Raw genomic sequence first — 22,310 nt, forward strand, 5'->3', positions numbered from 1 at the left:
CAGCGCAAATAAAACCTTTAATAAATGTAAATACATTCTTCAGTCACGTTGCATAGCTTCATCACCACATTATTCAAATATAAATCATCTCAATGAATGTTTCTTCTACTCATTTTTGAAAGTATTTTGTTTGCCAATGGAATACTGCTTTGAGATGACTTTTGTAGACTGCCAATTTCTCCAACTACATTTTACCATTTACAAAGAATATATTATTCTTAGATATAAAAGTGTTATCCTTAGATAGAGAATAATTCTATTTTTATTTTTCTATTACTCAAAATCAAGCACTCATAAAAATATACATAAATGATAAATAAAAGGTTATTTATATATGTCAATATTCCAATTCTCATTTTAGCATATTGGATTTCAGTTACTGCTTCCATAAAGTAAGACTTAATGTCTGTAAATATTTTCCAGCTTATGCATCTCAACAGCCTTGTAATACAAATGCTTCAATCTTTAGGAAATACTGATGACTGATTTAGCTTTGAAACACACACATACACACACACATTTAATGTCAAGCACAGGGGCAACAGACAATCAGAGAGCTGGCAAGGAACAGAGACACAAGATTCATGTCATCAGGGACTGAATGCTACTAAATGCTTCCTGAGCACAGAAGCATACTACTCATACAGTTTTGTAGCACTGAAATCCCATTTGCATTAACTTTTGTGAGTCTTTTTTTTTTTTTTTGAGATTTATCTTATTTATTTGAAAGACAGAGAGACACAGAGAGAGAGAGAGAGAGAGAGAGAGAGGTCTTCCATCTATTGGTTCACTCCCTAATTGGCCTCAATGGCCCCAGCTGTGCCCATCCAAAGCCAGGAGCTTCTTCCTGGTCCCCCACATGGGTACAGGGACCCAGGACTGGGGCCATCCTCCACCACTTTTCCAAGCACATTAGCAGGGACCTGGATTGAAAGTAGAGCAGCTAAGACTCAACCAGCACCCATATGGGATGCCAGCACTGCAGGCCATGACTTTAACCCACTGCGCCACAACACTGACCCCTAAATTTAAATTTTTTGAGACATTATCCAGCCCAGGCTGTAGCAGAGCAAGTAAAACTAACGCCTGCAGTGCCAGCATCCCAAATGGGCACCGGTTCGAATCCCAGCTGCTCCACTTCCAATCTAGCTCTCTTCTGTGGCCTGGGAAAGCAGTGGAAGATGGCCCAAGTCCTTGGGCCCCTGCACCCACGTGGGAGACCTATAAGAAGCTCCTGGCTCCTGGCTTCAGATTGGCCCAGGTTGGCCGCTGCAGCCATTTAGGGAGTAAACAGTGGTTGGAAGACCTACTCTGCCACCTCTCTCTGCCTCTGCCTCTGCTAACTCTGCCTTTCAAATAAATAAATAAATCTCTAAAAAACCAAGAGAGACAGTATCAAGAGTGAAAAATTAACCAAACCACAGAATGGGCAAAACATAAGCATATTTGCCAATGATATTTCAGATGAATCTAACATCCTGAAAATATAGAGAACTCCTACAACTGAACAACAAAATAATAAAAACCCAAATATTCGAAATGGTAGTATTCACAAAACCAAAGGTAGACAGGAAATATAACTGAACTCAAATCATAGTTCTGAAACATATCGGGGCGGGTAAAGCCGCCTATAGGCGCCTATAGCCGGTAAAGCCGCCTATACCACCAGCATCCTGCTTGGGCACCGGTTGGAGTCCTAGTTATTCTACTTCAGATCCAACTCCCTACCAATGCGCTTGGGCAGGCAACAGAGGAAGGCTCAAGTCCTTGGGGACCCCTGCACCCACGTGGGAGACCCGGAAGAAGATACTGGCTCCTGGTTTTGGACCCACCTAGCCAAGGGCTTTGCAACCATTTGGGGAATGAACTAGCAGATGGAGGACTTCTCTCTGTCTCTCCCTCTGTCTGTCTGTAATTCTGCCTTTTAAATAAATAAATCTTTTTTTAAAAAAAAGATTCCTTATTTTTAAAAAAATTATCACCAGATATTACTGGGCAAGTTGTTTAACATCTCAAATCTTCACTCCTTATTTGAAAAATGAATACAGTATTGCTAATTATTGTGATTGTTATAATAGTAAAGGAGTAATTACATAAAAAATTTACCTAAAATTTCCAGCACTGTGGCTGGGACTCAGCAGTCAGCAAATGTTATTATTCCATGAACTGTTTTTACTTTTCCATTTTCATCCTCCCACTTAAGAGTTATCTACTAGTATAACACATAACAGAGAAAACAAGCCCTAAAACCTTGTTTAATATAGTACATAGTGGCAAAAAATTAAAATTCAAAGTTGATGGGAGTGGAGGAACACCTGTCATTTCAAGTGCCAGAAATATCCCTATGGTGACAAGAATGTGAAAAACAGAGCATTTTCACATGCTACTTGGTGTGATTATAAATTGGATATTGGACACTTCTAGAAGGAAATATGGCAGTTTTCCATCAGCAAAAGGTACATGCTTTTGATATAACAATTCTCCTTCTAGAAATGTACCTACAGGGGTCCACGGACATACAAAAAGATTCTCTGTGGCTAGAAAACTACATGTACAACATACAGAACTCATTAAATAAAGTATAAAACATACTTTATAAAATCATAAAGTAGAACTATAACATAATGGAAGAAGCTTCCTGTTTCTTTTTTCATGTCCTCTGTTATTGCTTTGGATAGTGAGCCTCTATTAGTTATATAATTTTAAAAATATTAAATCAAATAATTTTTAGCTTAGCATACTGTTTTTTATGTAAGCACACATAAATTTTTATAATTCAATCTTCTCATTAAAAATACATTTGCTATTTTTAATGTCAAAGTTTAACACATATTAGATTCTCTCTCCTAAGTAATACAATCTCACCACAACAGCTGATATCTAAATTATTCACTGGCCACTGAACTGGCACTCTTCCATGATAGCACACTCACTGTTAATAACATTCAAGGTACCAAATTCCATTCACAGGAAGATGCTGAGACTCAACAACTAATAGGCACATACATTTTGAGGAATGTGAGGTCAGGACTGACATCTAATCCATATCATGACATTCTGTTGTCATAGAATATTCACAATGCTATATGTACATTTAAAACAAGGCTAGGTGGAACAAAGGGAAAATACTGATAAGCTTTAAAATTAAAGAAGGAATAAAAAAAATCACCAAAAGTCTTTTTTTAACCTATGAATAACTTTTACCAGGTATAAACAATGTTAGAACAGTCTTTCAACTTGATGTAAAAAGACACATTAGCCTGGTTTATATGGCATTATAATTATTTCATAGTTTACACCTACAATGTTCATAACTAAACAGACTTACTTTATGACCAAGCTTTTGAAAATGCTTTTATCCCTTGCCTGACTAGCATTATTTAGGAATTATATATTACTATCTAATAACCTAATATCACATCAATAATACACAAGGATAGTAATAACAGCAACTTTAACCCATTAATGTTCAAACATATATAGTCACATACAGTAAGTCAATCAGTGATAATAGATTAAAATTCTGGGTTCTTGGGGCCAGCACTGTGGTGTCACAGGGCACGCACCAATTCAACTCCCAGCCACTCCACTTCCAATCCAGTTCTCTGCTATGGCCTGGGAAAGCAGTGGAGAATGGCCCAAGCCTTTTTTTAAATTTTTTTTAATTTATATAAAAGACAGAGTTACAGAGAGAGAGGTAGAGCCAGAGAGAGAGGTCTTCCGTTCCATTGGTTCACTTCCCAAATGACCACAACGGCTGCAGCTGAGCTGATCCAAAGCCAGGAGACAGCAGCTTCTTCCAGGTCTTCCACACCGGTGCAGGGACCCAAGGTCTTGGGCCATCTTCTACTGCTTTCCCAGGCAATAGCAGAGAGCTGGATCAGAAGAGGAGCAGCAGGGACTCAAACCAGTGCCCATATGGGATGCTGGTGCTGTAGGCTGGGGCTTTAACCCCCTGCACGACAGCACCGGCCCCTGTGCCTTAGCTTTAAAAATGTTATGGGCTGTATTTCACATTCTCTGCTTTAAGAAGTTACACCTAAAATATAACTATTACAGGATTTTCCAGGTTCCTTTGTTTCTTTTTTTCTTTGTTTTTAAATGGATAGCTTTAAAACATGGTAGACACAGATAATACTCTTAAACATGATATTCCTATTTTTACAATTGAGAAGAAAGGTCTGGCCGGCGCCACGGCTCTGTTGGCTAATCCTCCGCCTTGCAGCGCCGGCACACTGGGTTCTAGTCCCAGTCGGGGTGCCGGATTCTGTCCCATTTGCCCCTCTTCCAGGCCAGCTCTCTGCTGTGGCCAGGGAGTGCAGTGGAGGATGGCCCAAGTGCCTGTGCCCTGCACCCCATGGGAGACCAGGAGAAGCACCTGGCTCCTGCCTTCGGATAGGTTCGGTGCGCTGACCGCAGCGTGCCGGCAACGGCGGCCATTGGAGGGTGAACCAACGGCAAAGGAAGACCTTTCTCTCTGTCTCTCTCTCACTGTCCACTCTGCCTGTCAAAAAAAAAAAAAAAAAAAAGAGAGAGAGAGAGAGAAGAAAGGTCCAAGGAAGTCAGGCGTTTATCTAAATACACATAAAATTTCAGACAAGAAAGATCAACTATAATAAAATATCATTCCCCTCAGTATATTAAAAAATATTCTAGTAAAAGGCACTTGGATATGGAATACAGACATCCCAAACAGCTTAATCCACTGCTCCACAATGCCCACCCTCTACAGGTTCTTTGAAACACGTTTATTATTTGTTTAATAAGGTTCCTGACCAAAAATAACTTTCAGGAAGCAGAGAAGAAATTGCCAGCCTTTTCAGCCCAATACCGAGCTTTTTTGGAGATCAAGGGTGGGTTAGTGATAATGCTCAAGAATAGTCAATTCTGGCTCCTCCTCTACACAGATCAGCTCTCCCCAGGAGACCTTTTTCTGCCCCTCAGGTCAGGGTCAGTGCTCTCCTCTGGGCTCCAAGCAACAGCACACACCTCTACCTTAGTATTTCTTGAAACAAGACTATTTTCCGGATCCATTTCAATGATGGAATCATTAATCATATAAATTAGTGAACACGTGCAAGTCGCATCTGTATCCCTACAACCCACACAGTACCAGCACACAGAAAGAATTCAAGAAAAATTTGTGGGCTTAAAATAGCGTGCATTTAGGTCTATCTAACTTGCACATTTAGGAATGCTACCAACTGTCTTGCCTAATTCACTAAGAAGAGAATTGGAAGAAGCAGGAAACAAAGAAAAGCATCTTGACAAAATGATGCAGTGTATATGCATGGAATTCTACGATAAAGTATCTTATAGAAAAGTTTTAATTCAGTAGTAATTAATGATAAATTACTCAGCAAAGCAGCAGACTCTGTGAAACCAGTTACTTTACACACACACCCCCTCCTCTTTTCCGGCTGCTGTGCTCTGAAATGACTCAAAACCACAGGCCAAAATTCTATATTTTAAAAAAAAGAAAAAGAAATTCATGACCTGAATGTTGTCACCACACCTCATAAATACACTTCTGCTTCTAAAACCTTTTATGCATTCAACAGTCCTATGTGTTCTTGACAGAAACCATACTCAAGCAGCCAAATTTAGAACATGCTGACCTTGAACAAATCAATGTCCTTACCATGTACTCCTGGCTTCTATCACTACAAGAGCAAGACAGCCTCACCATCTATAGTAGTCAACAATTTCTGGCTGCTGTGCCCTGTCTATTTTAAGATATCCCTACTACATTTCTGTGTTGCACAGTTCAAAGAAACAGAATAATACGAGAGCTTGTATTTAAACACAACTCGTTTACCTTGGAAATCAGGGTATGTGTGTTCCTACTGTGCTTAGCTCAAAAATATTTTATTTGGTAAGTTTACACTTCTTTCTTTCATTTCAAAAATACATTTTTAACAAAGAGTGGAAATTAAATGTAAGGCACTGTTCCTTATTTCCTATTCAGATTCAGTAATCTAGGGGAAAACTAAGTCAAAATTAGCAGGGTTCAAAAATAAAGTAAAAACAAATATTAAAAGAGATTGATTTTGCAACTTTCATGCAAAATTATTCTGACTTTTGGAACAGTAACTGAGTAAGAACCACACTATATTTTAGCAATCTACGTTAATATTTACTGAATTCTCTAAGACCTTGATCTAATTAGCATAAAGCCCATTTTTTTGGTATTTACTCCAGCTGCATCAATCAAAAAGCACTACCTTATTGTTTACAAATATTTACTTTTTTTTTACTTCAAACACAGAACCTATAATTTAGCACAGTAATGGTTACCTTCTGTGAGATGACTAAATTGTTTAACTGAAATTTATATACAAACAAAAATCAGAAACTACTAATTACACTTGGCTATTATTCATTGCCTTTTTCTTCATTCTCAAAATGGAGGCTAATATTTGTGCAAAGGCCTAGTGCTAGATACTATCATAAAATATTTAACATTTTAGATCGCTTTTTAAAGGATTTGCTTATTCTCTTGAAAGATTTAACAAGTCAATAAACATTCTCACATATAAAAAATAAATAGGAATTTTTTTTACTCAACTAAAATATGTAAAAACATTTTAAAGGCAGTTAAATATCACATCGAGCTAAATATGATATGCAGAATAATGCAGGACCCAAGAAGACATTTATTAACAAGTGAACTAAACATAGGATCCAGGCAGCTGGAGCTGGGAGTTTACATAATATGCTAGCTGATTACTAAAAACTCTTAAGAGAGAATTCATAGAGAACAAAGGAAGTGGGGGGAGCATTACTCTTCTACCATTGAGTAAGATTTTTAAAATAATTTTACTAGGGGTGGGTGACTGGCATTGCAGCTAAGATGCTGTTTAGGACTCCCACATTCCATACTTGGAGTGTTTAACTTCCAGTCCCAGCTCTACTCCCAACTGCAGCTTCCTGATAATGTGCACCCTGGGAGGCAGGATCCTTGACACTCACAATAAGAAACCTGGATTGAGTTCCCAGCCCCAAGTTTCAGCCTGGTCCAGCCTCGACTGCTGCAGACATTTGGGGACTGAACCTACAAATGAGAGTCTTTCTCTTTTTCTCTCTTCCTCTCTTCATAAAGGCTTCCACCTAAATTAATCTTAATTCTATTTTCCACAAATGTTTTAAAGTATACTCATAAATAAATCAGACAAGAACAGTTTAGTTGAAAATTATTTAAGAGGATGGGCATTTACCACAAGGTAAAGATGCTGCTTGGAACGCCTTCATACCCGTATTGGTTCACTTGGGTTTAAGTCCAAAATCCACTTCCAATTTCAGTTTCCTGCTAAAGCAGACACTGGGAGGCAGCAGTGATAGCCAAGTGCTTGGTCCCTGCCACTTATGTTGGAAACTCAGATTGAGCTCCCATATCCTGGCTTCAGCCTATTCCACCCTGAGGTATTACAGGTATTTGGGAAGTGAACCAGTATCTTTCTTTTTTTCTCTGTCTGCCTTTCAAGTAAATTTTTTAAAAATAAAAATTTTTATATTTAATTAAAAGTTGTTTACTTGGGCATAAAAATTTTTGAACTCCACATGTACAGAGTCCTCATAAAGTTCATATTATAAAAACATTATGCAGGGGCCAGCACTGTGGCATAGGTTAAGCCTCTGCCTTGGGTGCCGGCATCCCATATGGGTGCTGGATCATGTCGCGGCTGCTATTTTTCTGATCCAGCTCTCTGCTTATGGCCTGGGAAAGCAGTGAAGATGATTCAGCCCAGGCCATTGTGGCCATTTGTGGAGTGAACCAGTGGACAGAAGACCTCTCTCTCCCTCTCTCTGTCTCTAACTCTGTTTAAAAGAAAACATGGATGTTTTGAACCAAGTTAAAATTTTTAATTCTTTTAATTCCATCTTACTGACATTTTTAGGTATTCTTACATTTAACCAAAGCAGAATTTTTTACCACATATACACACATAATTATTTTAGAAGTTAAACATATTTTAAATAATCAAAAAGTAGTTGTCACCTACCTGTAGTACCGAGATTGTAGATATGTTGAACAAACAGTCTTTGATACATGACTGGCTGATCCAAAATCTATTACTTTAACCCTATACGGCAGCCGAACAGGATCCACCAACATAATGTTCTCTGGTTTGAGGTCAGCATGAATTAAACCGAGACTTTTCAATTTTTTCAGTGCAGTAGCCACTTGTTGTAGAATGGGCCGAATCACTTTTAGAGGCAGGGGACTGAATTTATTTTGTTTCAGAAAGTCATACAAGTTTTGTTCCAGCATCTCAAAGACTAAACAAGTATGGTTACGGTGCTGAAAACATTCATAAGCTCGTACAAAGTTATATTCATCCGCATTTTCAGTACTGAGCCTTGCTAATATGCTCACTTCTATTTGACCTTGACGTGCATAAGAAGGGTGATTCTTCAAAATTTTGATTGCTACAATTTCATTTGTCCCTCTTTTCCAGCATTTAACTACCTGGCCAAAAGTGCCTCGACCAAGAAAATCAAGGACTTCGTAAGTGTTTTTCATGGAGCATAAGACTTCATGCTGTACTAACTGATAGTCACCTTCTCCAGTGGTACAATTCTGTTTGGATCCTGTGGGAGCTGTCACGACTGTCACTGGATTTCCCATGTTGGTTTGCAACATTGCAGGAAGTATGGACAATTCATCAACAATCTGCATTGCGCTGCTGTGATTGTCCAACTCCTCACTCTTGCGCTTCAATCCACATCGCTGGGTGCCTTCTAGGAAATTTAACCTGTTCCGCCACACCCCAGGCTGAGGTGCCTCCACTTGAGCTTGCTGCGCCTGAGCTGCTATGACCTTTGTAGCACCTGCAGTGTTTTTTAAAACAACAGCACTTGTCTGCAACGAAAAGTTGTGTCCTCGAGGTCTATTAAAAGACGGTGTCTTTGTCTGAAAAGCACTGCCCTTCGTGGGAGGATGAGAATTTCCACAGTTTCTACCATTCACATAGGTCCGTGGATAGTTTCTTTCCTGGAATACACAACTGCTTGGCTCTACTTTGAGTTTCTTCACACTACAAAAGGCACTTGACTGAGTTTGATAAACATATGGTGGGTAGACCAAGACTTGTGAGGCCATACCTTTAAAAAAAAAAAAACAAAAAGAAAGAAACAGAAGAAGAAATATTAACAACAATTTTTTTAATCTCGGGAAGAAAATTAAGGGTCAAATCTATAATCCGCTCAAAAATATAAATTCATTAAGATGCTTTTTCAGCAGGAAAAGATAAACATCTTCGATATCTACACTTCAGTTGATTAGTGTTCCAGTTATTTTGAGTATTGCAAAACGGGTTGGGAATAAAGACTCAAGCGAATTACTTATTCAATAAATGTTTATTAAGAAGCTACAATAGCCAAGATATTTCAGAGAAAATGTGCCGCCCATTTTCCCCCAAAAGGAAAACTACACATTCCTAAGCCGTTCACATTTGGCAAAACTAAAATATTCCAACACCAAATTAAAGTTTAGGAACCAATGACATGCAAGCCGGCGCCGCGGCTCACTAGGCTAATCCTCCGCCTAGCGGCACCGGCACACTGGGTTCTAGTCCCGGTCAAAGCGCCGGATACTGTCCTGGTTGCCCCTCTTCCAGGCCAGCTGTCTGCTGTGGCCAGGGAGTGCAGTGGAGGATGGCCCAAGTGCTTGGGCCCTGCACCCCATGGGAGACCAGGATAAATACCTGGCTCCTGCCATCAGATCAGTGCGGTGCGCCCGGCCGCAGCGTGCCGGCGGCGGCGACCATTGGAGGGTCAACCAATGGCAAAAAGGAAGACCTTTCTCTCTGTCTCTCTCTCTCACTGTCCACTCTGCCTGTCAAAAAAAAGAAAAAGAAAAAAAAAAAAAAAAGGAACCAATGACATGGAAAGAAAACATGGTTTATAGTTATATTCCTTAAACCCGAAGTTCAAGCATTGTCTCAAGGGGAAAAAAAAAAACACCTATGCCTATTTTAAATATATATATATATATATATATATACACACACACACATAGCGATGTTAAGCAAAATGAGTATGCCCATTTCATGAACAGCTGATCCAATAGTCTACTTACTAAATAAACTATTAATTGACCTTAAAAGGCATTATTACAAATTAATGACTCTACCCAATTACATTCATATTGCCTCTCAAGTTTATTATACGGTTAGATTCCTTTAAATTGCCTACAATCAACTGCCCTTAGTTCATTCAACATTTCAAACTGCAAACCATTTTAAATCATGGTAAGGTTCCCCAAAATAATGACATTCTATGTATTTCACCCCTGCATCCAAAAGACTAAGTTATTGAAAGTAAAATGCCAGACATTCTAATTACACAATCAATATGTGTATAATAAATAATATTTGACTCTGATTTAACTAACATTTTTTACTGCCATATTTCATTTTTTTCCTTATCCCTTTTAGAATTTATAATATGAAATCAATCCAGCAATTTTACATAGCAACTCAAAACACATAACAAAAAATCCTCAGCATCATCTAAATAATGTAAAAATAAGCAGCCAAGCCAGAAACAGGAACTTTCCTTGATGCTCTTTTTATTTAATGCCCTTCTGCACAACCACCCTTGAATGCCTGGTGGACTCCTTTATGTAAAGAACAAAGTAATGCAACACCTTCTTGCTGATGTCCTTCCTAATACACACACACTCACAAATCACCCTCAGGCAGAGCTAAGCAGCTGTGATCTCATAGAAGTACCTGTGCTCTCATTTGCACTCATGATACCACATCACATTGTTACTCTCAGTATATAAAGATGTCTTTCACACTAGATCTGAATCAAAGAACCCAATACATAGAATTGGCATTCAACTACTGTTAGATGGTAGAATTATTTTCAAAATACCTTCATTTTCCATATTTAAAAATATATATTACATTAATAGTATAGTCTCCTATTATTTTAGAAAATGCCAAACATCAATTGTTTAATTTAGGGGCTAGCATTATGGCAGGTTAAGCCACCACCTGAGACACTGGCATCTCATATGGGTGCCGGATCAAGTCCCAGCTGAACCACTTCTGATCCAGCTTCCTGCCTGTAAAAACAGCAGATCACCCACGTGGAGACCCAGAAGAAGCTCCTGGCTCCTGGTTTCAGCCTGGCCCAGCACCAGCCTTTGCAGTAACTAGAGAGTAAACCAGCACGTGGAAGACTTCTTTCTCTGTCTCTCCCTCTCTGTAACTTTCAAATAAATAAATAAATCTTTTAAAATAAAGTCTTCAGTTTAGAATAGTGACCACCACAATACATAAGAGCTACAATGAATATAGTAAGGGTTATTTCTTATTGGGCACTTACCCAAATATTTAACGAAGGTTTTATTTATAATATTTACTCATAGTAATATCCTGTCAATTTTCTGTTCAGTATAGTTCTAAGGAACTAGGTAATACGCTCAAGGTAACATGCTAAGGTGCAGTAATGCCTTCAGATAAAAGGCATTAATTTTTATCTCCTTCAACTTCCTAAAAAGTTTCTTGTGTACCACTGACAATATTTCTAAATGACCCAACATTAAGAATTCAGCTTTGAAATCTTATTGGACAAATTAAGACCTGGTATTCACTGTGTAGAAGACTGTAAATTAAAATCCTTGAGTTCAAAACCTTTTCATCTACATTCTTAAAATGTCATTCACATCTGTTCTACACCATGACACAGAGATGATTTTAAAATTCTAATTTATCGTTGTGTGGAAAAAAAAAAACCGCACTGGATACTCGTACTAAATACATCAAACTCATTGTTTAATGTACTTTTTTATCCCCCCAAATTTAATGTTGCCATGATTCTAATTTCCAAACCACTTGCGTAACACATACCCACAGACTTAAACAGATAAATAATGAAACTCATAAGAAATTTGTTAAAAAACTATTATATATACTCATGGATTTAAAGGAAAGCATGTACATAAACAGGAAAAATATGAAAAGTACAGAAGAACTGTGCATATCTTACACAGATGGTAGAAAAGCAAGTTGGTAATATTTAACAAAACTGCAGATGGTCATAGCCTCTCACCTAGAAATTAAGGCTACTCACAAATAGTGCAAAACTATTAATTGCAGGGGCAGGCCTTGTGGTACAACAAGTTAAGCTGCTGCTTGGTATGCCAACATCCCACATTGGAGTGCCATTCCACCTCTGAGCCAGCTTCCTGCTAATGTATCTTGGGAGGCTGACTCAAGTGCTTGGGCTTCTGTCACTCAGCTGGAAGACCCGTATGGACTTCCAGGATCCTGGTTTCAGCATGGCCCAGCCCTGGCTGTTGTGGGCATTCGGGGAGTAAATAAGCAAATAGAAGGGGTGTATGTGTGTGTCTGTGTGTGTGTGTCTCTCTCACACACACAGATGTGTCTCTCTGTGTGTCTCTCTCTCACACACACAGACACACACACACACACACACACTCCATCACTCTAATAAATCTTTGGTGCTGGCATTGTGGCATAGCAGGTAAAATGGGCAGGGTTTCGTGCACCAGCTGCTCCATTTCTAATTCTTGGGCATCTGCCACCCTCATGAGACCGATGAGAAAAAACTTCTGGTTCCTGACTTCAGCCCGGCCCAGCCCCAGTCACTGGGGCCATCTATGGAGTGAACCAGCTGATAAAAGATCTCTTTCCCTCCCTCTAACTCTGCCTTTCAAATAAACATATAAGTATCTTTAAAAAATAAAATATTTTTAATAGAAACAAAAGAAGAGAATCTAGGCTTTGCTTTAAGAAATACAGAAGAGGACAACGTGTATGGGGCTATGGACAATGAGATTTGCCATAAAATGTTATTGATACTTGGTTATGGGTATATAGGGGTTAATAAAGCTATCCTATCTAATTTCAAATATGTTTACATTTTTCCTTAACAAAAATTTAAATATGCACCTAAAATTCCACCCAGAGAGATGTTGATTCAGTAGGTCTGTGGTCTAGGCATCCGCAAGTGTGAAAGCTCCCAGGGATATTTTGGTTCACACCAATATCTGAGAGCCAGGTAACTAACTCATCTGGACAAAAACGAGGTGAGTTCTAGCCCTCGCAATTCAAGCTCTCACATCTTAAAACACAGGAGATGAAGTACTAGGGAACAGAATCAATGCATACCGCTCTAGTCCAATTCATTCCCTGTTAAATCAAATTATTATGTGAACAACAGCTGAAATTCAAGTAACTGACCCAAAGAAATTAAAGAAACTGCTCCAACTTCTGAATTCTGCTGTTCCTGCCCTTTATTTCCCTTCCCAAGAGCCCCAACCAGGGCCCACTAAAAGAATCTAAGAAGAAGTCATTATCCCTCACTAATTCTCAACCACTGTCTCTATTAGAGCAATCTCAAACAGTAAGACTTTAGAAAATAATGACAGGACTATCAAGAGTAGAGGTGGTGGAGCTGGAGATGGTAATAATAAATCACAAAGAAAGATTACTAACCAATCTGTCCCTGCTATATCCAACCATTAAGTCTTTCCTTTCTCCAATCTCCATCATAAAAAGTTATGAGTTGCATATGATGGAAAAATCTGAATTTCCTGAGACTTACGATGTCTTCAAAGGAACCACTGATACACATGTGGACGAGGCACCTACTGCAGGGCTTGAGGCCAGAAGTGACCGATTTCTGAATCACGCAGCTTCGTTTTCTTCTCTCTTAGCTCCTGCCCCTCCTAAAGTCAAAGCCAAAGCAAAAGCCTTGAAGGCCAAAAAGGCAGTGCCAAAAGGCACCCACAGCCACAAGAAAAAAAAGATCCACACATCACCCATGTTCCAGCAGCCCAAGACACTACGCCTCGGACGGCAGCCCAAATATCCTCGGAAGAGCGCCCCCAGGAGAAACAAGCTTGACCACTATGCCATCATCAAGTTCCCCTGACCACTGAGTCAACCATGAAGAAGATAGAAGACAACACACTGGTGTTCATTGTGGATGTCAAGGCCAACAGTCACCAGATCAAACAAGCTGTGAAGAAACTCTACGACATTGATGTGGCCAAAGTCAACACCCTGATCAGACCTGACGGAGAGAAGGCATATGTTCAACTGGCTCCTGACTGATGCTTTGGATGCTGCCAACAAAATTGGTATCATCTGAACTGAATCCAGCTGGCTAATTCCAAATATATGTTTTTTCACCATAAAAAAAAAAGTCATGAGCTGACAAGAGTATTTCATATCTGATGTTAATGAATTTTAGAATACTGTGTTCCCAGGAACTGAGGAAACACATGCATTCCAAAATATCATTTGCTACGATACTACTTCCTATTATTTTTCACTGTAACACATACTATGTTTCCTCTGCAGCTACATTATTCACGACTTTGTCATTTGTTCTTATCAGTCGATTACGGAATGAGATTGTTTAAGTATTTATTTGAAAAGCAGAGAGACTGAGAGAGAGGAAGAGTCACAGAGAGACAGAGACCTTCATCTGTTGGTTCACTCCCCAGATAGCCCCAAAAGCCAGGTCTGGGCCAAGCCAAAGCCAGCAGCAAGTAACTCCAGCCAGGTCTTCCTCAGTGGTGGCTGGTGCCCAAGTAAATGGGCTATCTTTTGCTGCCTTCCCTGGCACATTAGCAGGAGACTAGATTGGAAGCAGAATAGCCAGGACTCAAACCAGGACTTGCATATGGGGTGCTGGCATCACAATCTGAGAGAACCTGCTGCACCACAACACGGGCACCAGGAATGAAGTTTTTGAAATTATACTCCTAGTACTCTAGGGCTGCCCATAAAACATAACTCAGAGGTTAGTGAAGACCCTGTTAGAGCAACTATTAAGCTTCTTTCATTGCCTCAGGTTTCATAACCTCCCTTAAACCAGCTATAGCCTGAATATCTGTGCTGCCCTCAAAAGTCTTATGTTGAAATTAACCAATGTTAGAGATGAGGCACTGGGAGGCAATTAGGTCAATGAAGGCTCCTGTTCATGAAAGTGAGTAGTGCCCTTAAAAAATAAAATAAAGGCTTAAGGGAGCTTTTCCACCCCTCCTGTTATTTAAGAACTGAGACAGACAGAAGGTGCTACCTTTGAGGAGAACATACGCCTTCACCAGAGTTCCTGGTCCCTGGATTCCTCCTGGCCCAGCCCTGGCTGTTACAGGCATTTGTGGAGTGCCAGCAGCATCCTGGTTTCGACCCCCCAGTCTCTCCCTCTCTTCCTGTCACTCTGACTTTCAAATAAATAAATAAATCTTTTTTAAAAATTTAAAAATAGAAGTATTATTGGAGTATTTGGCAAAGCAGTTAAGAGATAGGTTAAGATTCCACATCAAATGCCTTGGTTTCATTCTTGGCTCCAGGTCCAATTCCAGCTTCTTACCAATAGTCCCTGGGAGGCAGCAGGTAACAGCACAAGTGCCTAGGTCCCTGCCACCACGTAAGAGACCCAGAGTGGGTTTCCAGCTTCCCTCTTCAACTGGGCCCAGCCCAAGACATGGCAGACATTGTGAGTATGAATCAGCACGTGAGAACTCTTTGTCTTTGTCTTTTTCTTTCTCTAATAAGTAAATAAAATTTGTCAAAGTGTTACAGGGAAAACAGTGACAAAGACAAAGACCTCAGTTCTGCCTCAAGTAGAAGAATTTCCTTCCCACCAAGGCAGTGAGCAAAGCAAGATTTATTTAAGCTAGAAACTTCCTGCCTAGAAGCCAGGAGCAGGGCTCCGAGAGAGGAAGACCCAAGATACCAGATCATAAACAGAGCAGCAGGGACTGGAACCAGCACTGCAACATGGAATGCGGACATCTGAAGAAGCCACTAAACCAGCTATGCCAAATGTGGGACCCAGCCTTTTGACCTTGAAAGGATGGAGAATCATAGTACTAGTCTATACGAGGCAACCTACAAACAGAAAATGTACCATGGAATTACATAACCAGCAATATCCAGTCAATAAAAAAGTAGCTTCTAGTTACAGTTTATCTCATTTCTCAATTACTTGGTTTAACATCCATGTTCGAAGAAGACAAAGTAACATGTTTCCTCAAAAATAAAAAACAGGATACACACACACAAAAAAAAACCAGGTTGGTAATATGCCTTGTAAATGAGTTTAACTATTCAATTAAATGTCAGTATTTAAATACCTATATGATGAACAGGCTCCTTCACCAGTATTCTAGCCAACAAACTACACTAAACCATTTCACATAAGAAACATTTCCACATAGGTGAACCATCACATATTGTAAAACTTCACAAACTAAACCTGTTTTCTGAGGTGGCCACAAAACATTTATTTGAAAATAATAAGGTCTTGGGCATTTTCCAGCAGTATTGTGGACAAAGCATCTAGAGAATGTGTTGACTATAACACAAATTGGCACGTTAAACAACAAGCTTCATCTGACTTAGCAAAACGTTCTAACTTTTGGAACAGAAAATGACCTGCTGGACATTTCAAAGGTGCCAGAACTCACCCTACCAGTATAAATCTGTCTTTTAACAAGTCTAGAAAAGAGTTAAATCCAACAAAATTACATAAGAATCACACATGATCTTTTTAAAACTATATAAAAATGGAAATACGACATGTTGGCTAAAGCAAAAAGTTTACTTACTGCTCTTCCTGGAAGCAAACTTAAGAGAAACATTTCAAATTTAGTTTATAAAGCTTAAGTATAAAAGCAAACTTTTTACTTACATTCTTTATACAAGGACCACTATCCGCCACTAGACTGTCAGGAAAAGCAATACAAAGGTTTTTAAGTTTGGATTACGAAAACTCCCTTACTAGAAAGCCAGATTTTCTACTTTAAAGAGAAATCTGTCAGAAAAGAATCACCATGGAACTTTCATTTCTTATAAAAATGTATATAACTGGGGCCATGTTGTGGTATAGCAGGTAAAGCAACCACCTGCAAAGCCAGCATCCCAAATGGGTACTAGTTCATGTCCTGGCTGCTCTACTTCCAATCCAGTTCCCTGCTAGTGTGCCTGGGAAAGCAGCTAAGGATGGCCCAGGTACTTGGGCCCCTGCACCTGCGTGGGATAGCCAGAGAAGACTCCTGGCTTCAGACTGGCCTAGCTCCAGCCACCGCGGCCATTAAGGGAGTGAACCAGCAGATAGAGGACACCTCCCTCCCTCCTTCCCTCCCTCTCTCTCTCTCTGTCTCTCTCTCTCTCTCACTTTGTCCCTCCCTCTAACTCTGCCTTCCAAATAAATAAATCTATGTAACTAACTTTTAGACAAAGATAAACATAAAATACTGAAGATTAAAAAGGCAAATGTCGATGATCCTTACCAGTGGACTCCCAACCTAATCTAACTCTGAAACAACTGAAATCAACAGATAACGTCAAATTCTAGATTAACATTTTGAGCAAATGCCCACTGCTTATACAGCAATATAAAAGGAAAAATTCTGCTACTAAGATTTCCATCAGAGATAATGATTGGAAACTCTAAATGAACATTTATAGAATAAAAGGTCAAGTTCTATCAAACTTTTCAAATGTTTGATCTACCCTAAACAACTTTAAGATTCTCTTTTTGTATTTCCAATAGTATAACATTCTACTATCACACTAGAATAATGTATACCACAAGGATTAAAATTATCAAAACCAATAAATGAGTGGCTACCGTCTCAAGGAAGGACCTCCACAAATCTTGTGGATGTAGAAATACTGTATTTTATTTCTCAAAGTTTAACTGTCATATGTATCTTGACAACCGAGGATGATCTTACACAAGGGCTTCAGGAAAAGCTCTGGTATCAATTCAGAACAAGAAAGAACAGAAATGAGAATGTGTTAAGAGAAATAAAAATTTCTTTCTTATCCTCATGACAAATTTGAGGAAAGGGACAGGGCAGAGACTTCTAAGTCTCCTTAGGAACGCCAGAAAGAGCTAAAGAAAAATCATGGGGCCGGCGCTGTGGCTCAGTAGGTTGGTCCTCTGCCTGCGATACCGGCATCCCATATGGGCGCCAGTTCGAGTCCCAGCTGCTCCTCATCCAATCCAGCTTTCTGCTATGGCCTGGAAAAGCAGCAGAAAATGGCCCAAGTGCTTGGGCCCCTGCACCCGCATGGGAGACCCAGAGGAAGCTCCTGCCTTTCAGATTGGCACAGCCACGGCCATTGCAGCCATTTGGTGAGTGAACCAACAGAAGGAAGGGCTTTCTCTCTGTCTCTCCCTCTCACTGTAACTCTACCTGTCAAATAAATAAATAAAAATCTTTAAAAAAAAAAATGTAATTTACACAAACCTAAAGAGGAAAAAAAACAAGCAGCTTCTCAGAACAGGACCCTAAAAGGAAAGGACAGAGGATTCTTAGAAATCTATTAGAACTTCTTTCTGTTCAGCTCTAATCATTAACTTTTTAAAGTGACACATTGTGAACTACCTGTAATAAGCTGTACAACTAAAAGTGCAAATTGATAAGGACTTACTTAGCAAGTCTTTTTCCCTTTAAGCCTCAGAGGAAAACTGAGTTCGCTTTACATTAGTATAAAAAGCCACATAGACCATACATGTTACTAAAAATTGTATATACCAAAATTACAAGAGAAACTTATTTCTTCAAATTTACCTAGTTGACGGAATTTTAAATACAGTCTATCAACATATAAAAAGTACAGTAAGAAAGTTTAACTCAATTTGAAGTCACACAAGCAACTAATAAGTAACACATCTTAAGCTCAAAATTAAGGTTAACTATTAATCTCATGGAATCAAATACTAAATGCAATCATAGCACTGAAAAGGGCTACAATATAGTTACAGCTTATTGTTAGAGACTTATTTTCAAATAATAACTAAATATCTCCTACTCACCAAAACTAACGTCATGCCATTCTCAGACATTTGTACAGGAAGCTATAAAGTATCCCAAATAGGCAAATAATCATTGCATATTAATTATAAGAACACCAAACTGTTGTCTTATAACAAAGTTCATCATGTTAACACAATGTTATTTACTTATAGAACTTTACAAGCTGGATAAGTAAAAATCACTACTAAGCCACAATCATTATCTGGAATCACACAATGAGAATGGGTATACTAGATTAACATGAAATTCAAAATATTTTACCATAAGAGGTGGTGTTTAGCCTAGCAATTGAGCCTCACGCATCCCACATTGGAAAGCCTGGGTTCTATAACAGACTCCAGCTCCTAACTCCAGCCTCTTGCTATTGCAGACCGTGAGAGGCAGTGGTAATGATTCAAGTAGCTTACCTCTCACCCACATAAAGATCTTGATTGAGTTCCAGGTTTCTGGCTTTAGCCTCAGGAGATGACTGTGGGCATCCCGGGAGTGAACCAGCATGAGAACACTCTGTCCCTCTATATCTATATCTATATCTTTCTGCATCTCAAATAAAAAAGAATTTTGTTAAAAGATCTATTTATTAGAGAGGCAGAGAGAGAGAGGAGACAGAGTCAGAAGTCCTCCATCTGTGGGCTCACTCCCCAAATGGCTGCAATGGCCAGAGCTGTGCCCATCAAAATCCAGGAGAGCCAGGAGCCCCCTCCAGGTCTCCCACGTGGGTGCAGGGGTCCAAGCACCCGGTCATCCTCCACTGCTTTCCCAAGCCTAGCAGAGAGGTGGATCAGAAGTGAAGCAGCCAGGACTCAAACTGGCGCCCGTATGGGATGCTGGCACTGCAGGTGGCGGCCTAGTTTTCTCATTATTCATTAAGATTCTAATGAGCATTTTCACATAGTCTTTGTACATTCTTAATTTTCTTAGTATGGAATTCCAGAAAGGACACTTGATAAATATTGCTAAAATTTATATTGCAAAGTACAATAAGAAATGTAGTTTTCATTAATCACACCCAAAGAGACAAACAGTTTCAGATAAAAGATTCAAACATAAACAGCATTAAAAATGAGGATAGTGGGACCGGCATTGTGATGCAGAGGGTTAAAGCCAAAGCCTGCAGTGCTGGCACCCCATATGAGCACCGGTTCTAATCCCGACTGCTCTACTTCCCATCCAGCTCTCTGCTATTGCCTGGGAAAGCAGTAGAAGATGGCCCAAGTCCTTGGGCCCCTGCACCCCCATCGGTGACCCAGAAGAAGCTCCTGGCTTCTGGCTTCAGATCAGCTCAGCTCTGGCCATTGCAGTCATTTGGGGAGTGAACCAGGGGAATGGAAGACCTCTCTCTCTCTTTCTGTAACTCTTTCAAATAAATAAAATAAATCTTTAAAAAAAGAAAAATGAGAGTAGCACAAAGGGAACACATAGGCACAAATTTGGAAACAAGATAATCAACTCAGTTTGAAGTACCTGTGGGAAAAAAGAGATCCAAAGGCATTCAAAATACAGGCTGAAAATCACAACTGAATAAGGGTTTCTATGGACTCAATCATGTGAGGAATATATAAATGATATAAAAAAGAAAACTGCTGGGAGGCTTAATGAGGGCAATTTCACTAGAGTGGCATAGACAGAACTATACTGACAAGGGCTGAGCAGTGAACAGATATCCAAGAAGAGGCCAGGGTTCACAGTAAAGAGGTTGGGGAACTGGAATTCTAGCATAGTAGGTAAAGTCATTGCCTCTAATAAGAGCACCGGTTCAAGACCCAGCTGCTACACTTTTGATACAGCTCCCTGCTCATGCACCTGGGAAAGCAGTGGAAGATGGTCCAAGTGCTTGGGCCCCACACCCACATGGAAGACCCAAAGAAAGCTCCTGGCTCCATTTGGGGAGTGAACCAGTGAATGGAAGACCTCTCTCTCTCTCTCTCTCTCTCTAACTCAGCCTTTCAAATAAATAAATAAGTCTTTTAAAAAATTAAAAAAACAAAAAAAACAAGGCACAAGCAGCTACAGTTCCACCCACAGTCTTGCATACCTTGGCCAGCAAGCACTACAGTCATGCCTGCTGGGTTCCCTCTGGGTGTGGCTTCCCTCACGTGGAATTCCCTGCCCCCTGCCCCTTTCCTTCCGCCTGTTCACCCCTTTCTCAACTGCTCCAGTTGGAGGGCTCACTTCTCCACCAACCCCTCACCCCCAGAATGTATACAGGGTGCACAATTATGGTTACATCATTATATCCTCAGGCTTTATATCATAGCCAACTCTTTGGATGTCCATTCCCTCCAAAACCACACACCTAATTCCTGGGATAGAGAAGCTGGAGTGGGGAACAGATCCAGAGTCAAACCTAGGCATCAGGATACAGGATGTGGGTACCCCAAGCAACATTTTAACAACTAAGCCACATACCCACTTCCCAGTACACATGCATCAAATATCAAAATGTCACCAGACTGTCAAATTTTCACTTTTACATATTATATACAACAGGGGCAATACAATAAGTACAGTACTTGCCCTTTGAACACCTATGCTTTTAAGGATCAAAGTTAATTATTACATTAAATGTTAAATGTAATTAAATTAAAAATTAATGTTTTTATGTTGCATAAATGAAGTACAAAAATATCTATGTATAGCAGTCACAAATAAGTTAAGCTAGCAATTTCAACATTCTACATAGCACCTCAAGTGTTTTAGGCTTTTAAAGATTTATTTATTTCTATTGCAAGGCAGAGATACAGAGGAGAGTGTCTTCCATCTGCTGATTTACTCTCCAAGTGGCTGCAATGGCCGGGGTTGGTTGGCTGAAGCCAGGAACTTCTTCTGGGTCTCCCATGTGGGTGCAGGGGCCCAAGTACTTGGGACATCTTCCACTGCTTTCCTGGCCATAGCAGAGAGCTGGATCAGTAGTGGAGCCACCAGGACTCAAACTGGTGCCCACATGGGATGCCGGCATAGCAGGGGAAGGCTTAATCTTCTAGGCCACAGCACAGACTCCCAAGTGTTTTCATCGTCTCTTCTTTACACATGCTCGTCTAGAGACCTCTGTATTGTAAATTTAGGAGAAAGGAAATATACCTAGAAAAGGCAAACCTAACAGAATTTTCTCAGGCAATGTGAGAACTGTACATGTCCAGAAGGAATAACCACAGGAGCCCAACAGAACTAGATTAACAATCATATATGCCAAGAATTAATTTCTCTTGATTTAAATACCCAGTATGTCTCCATAAGATAAACAGAATAAACTAGTAAGTTTTGATGGAAAAGCTTATCAAAAAACTAAAATTGCGGGGCTAGTGTTGTGGCACAGAGGGTAAAGCCACCCTCTGTAGTTTCAGCACTCCATATAGATGCCAGTTCGAGTCCTGACTACTAAACTTCTGATCCAGCTCTCTGCTATGGCTTGGGAAAGCAGCAGAAGATGGCTCAAGTCCTTGGGCCCCTGCAACCTCATAGGAGACCTGGAAGAAGCTCCTGGCTC

General features: G+C 39.8%; 2 protein-coding genes and 1 non-coding gene across 15 annotated transcripts in view; 2 read left to right on the forward strand and 1 right to left on the reverse strand.

Annotated features, from left to right (window-relative positions):
* Window positions 1-22,310, forward strand: part of CD59 (CD59 molecule (CD59 blood group)) — a 684,742-nt gene that overhangs the window by 438,323 nt on the left and 224,109 nt on the right. The gene's annotated exons all lie outside the window — the stretch shown is intronic.
* HIPK3 (homeodomain interacting protein kinase 3) overlaps window positions 1-22,310 on the reverse strand; it is a 90,476-nt gene that overhangs the window by 48,215 nt on the left and 19,951 nt on the right. For all 13 annotated transcript variants that reach the window (XM_051825509.2, XM_008269559.4, XM_008269574.4 and 10 more), the window contains exon 2: window positions 8,004-9,105. In XM_051825509.2, the coding sequence (XP_051681469.1) occupies window positions 8,004-9,103 (1,100 nt within the window). In that variant the 5' untranslated portion in view covers window positions 9,104-9,105. The remainder of the gene's footprint in view (window positions 1-8,003; window positions 9,106-22,310) is intronic.
* Window positions 13,546-13,612, forward strand: LOC127485130 (small nucleolar RNA SNORD42). Its single transcript, XR_007912313.1, has one exon. It is a non-coding gene; the product is annotated as a small nucleolar RNA SNORD42 (small nucleolar RNA).

This window comes from Oryctolagus cuniculus, chromosome 1 (genome assembly GCF_964237555.1).
Source record: "Oryctolagus cuniculus chromosome 1, mOryCun1.1, whole genome shotgun sequence".
Lineage (NCBI taxonomy): Eukaryota > Metazoa > Chordata > Mammalia > Lagomorpha > Leporidae > Oryctolagus > Oryctolagus cuniculus.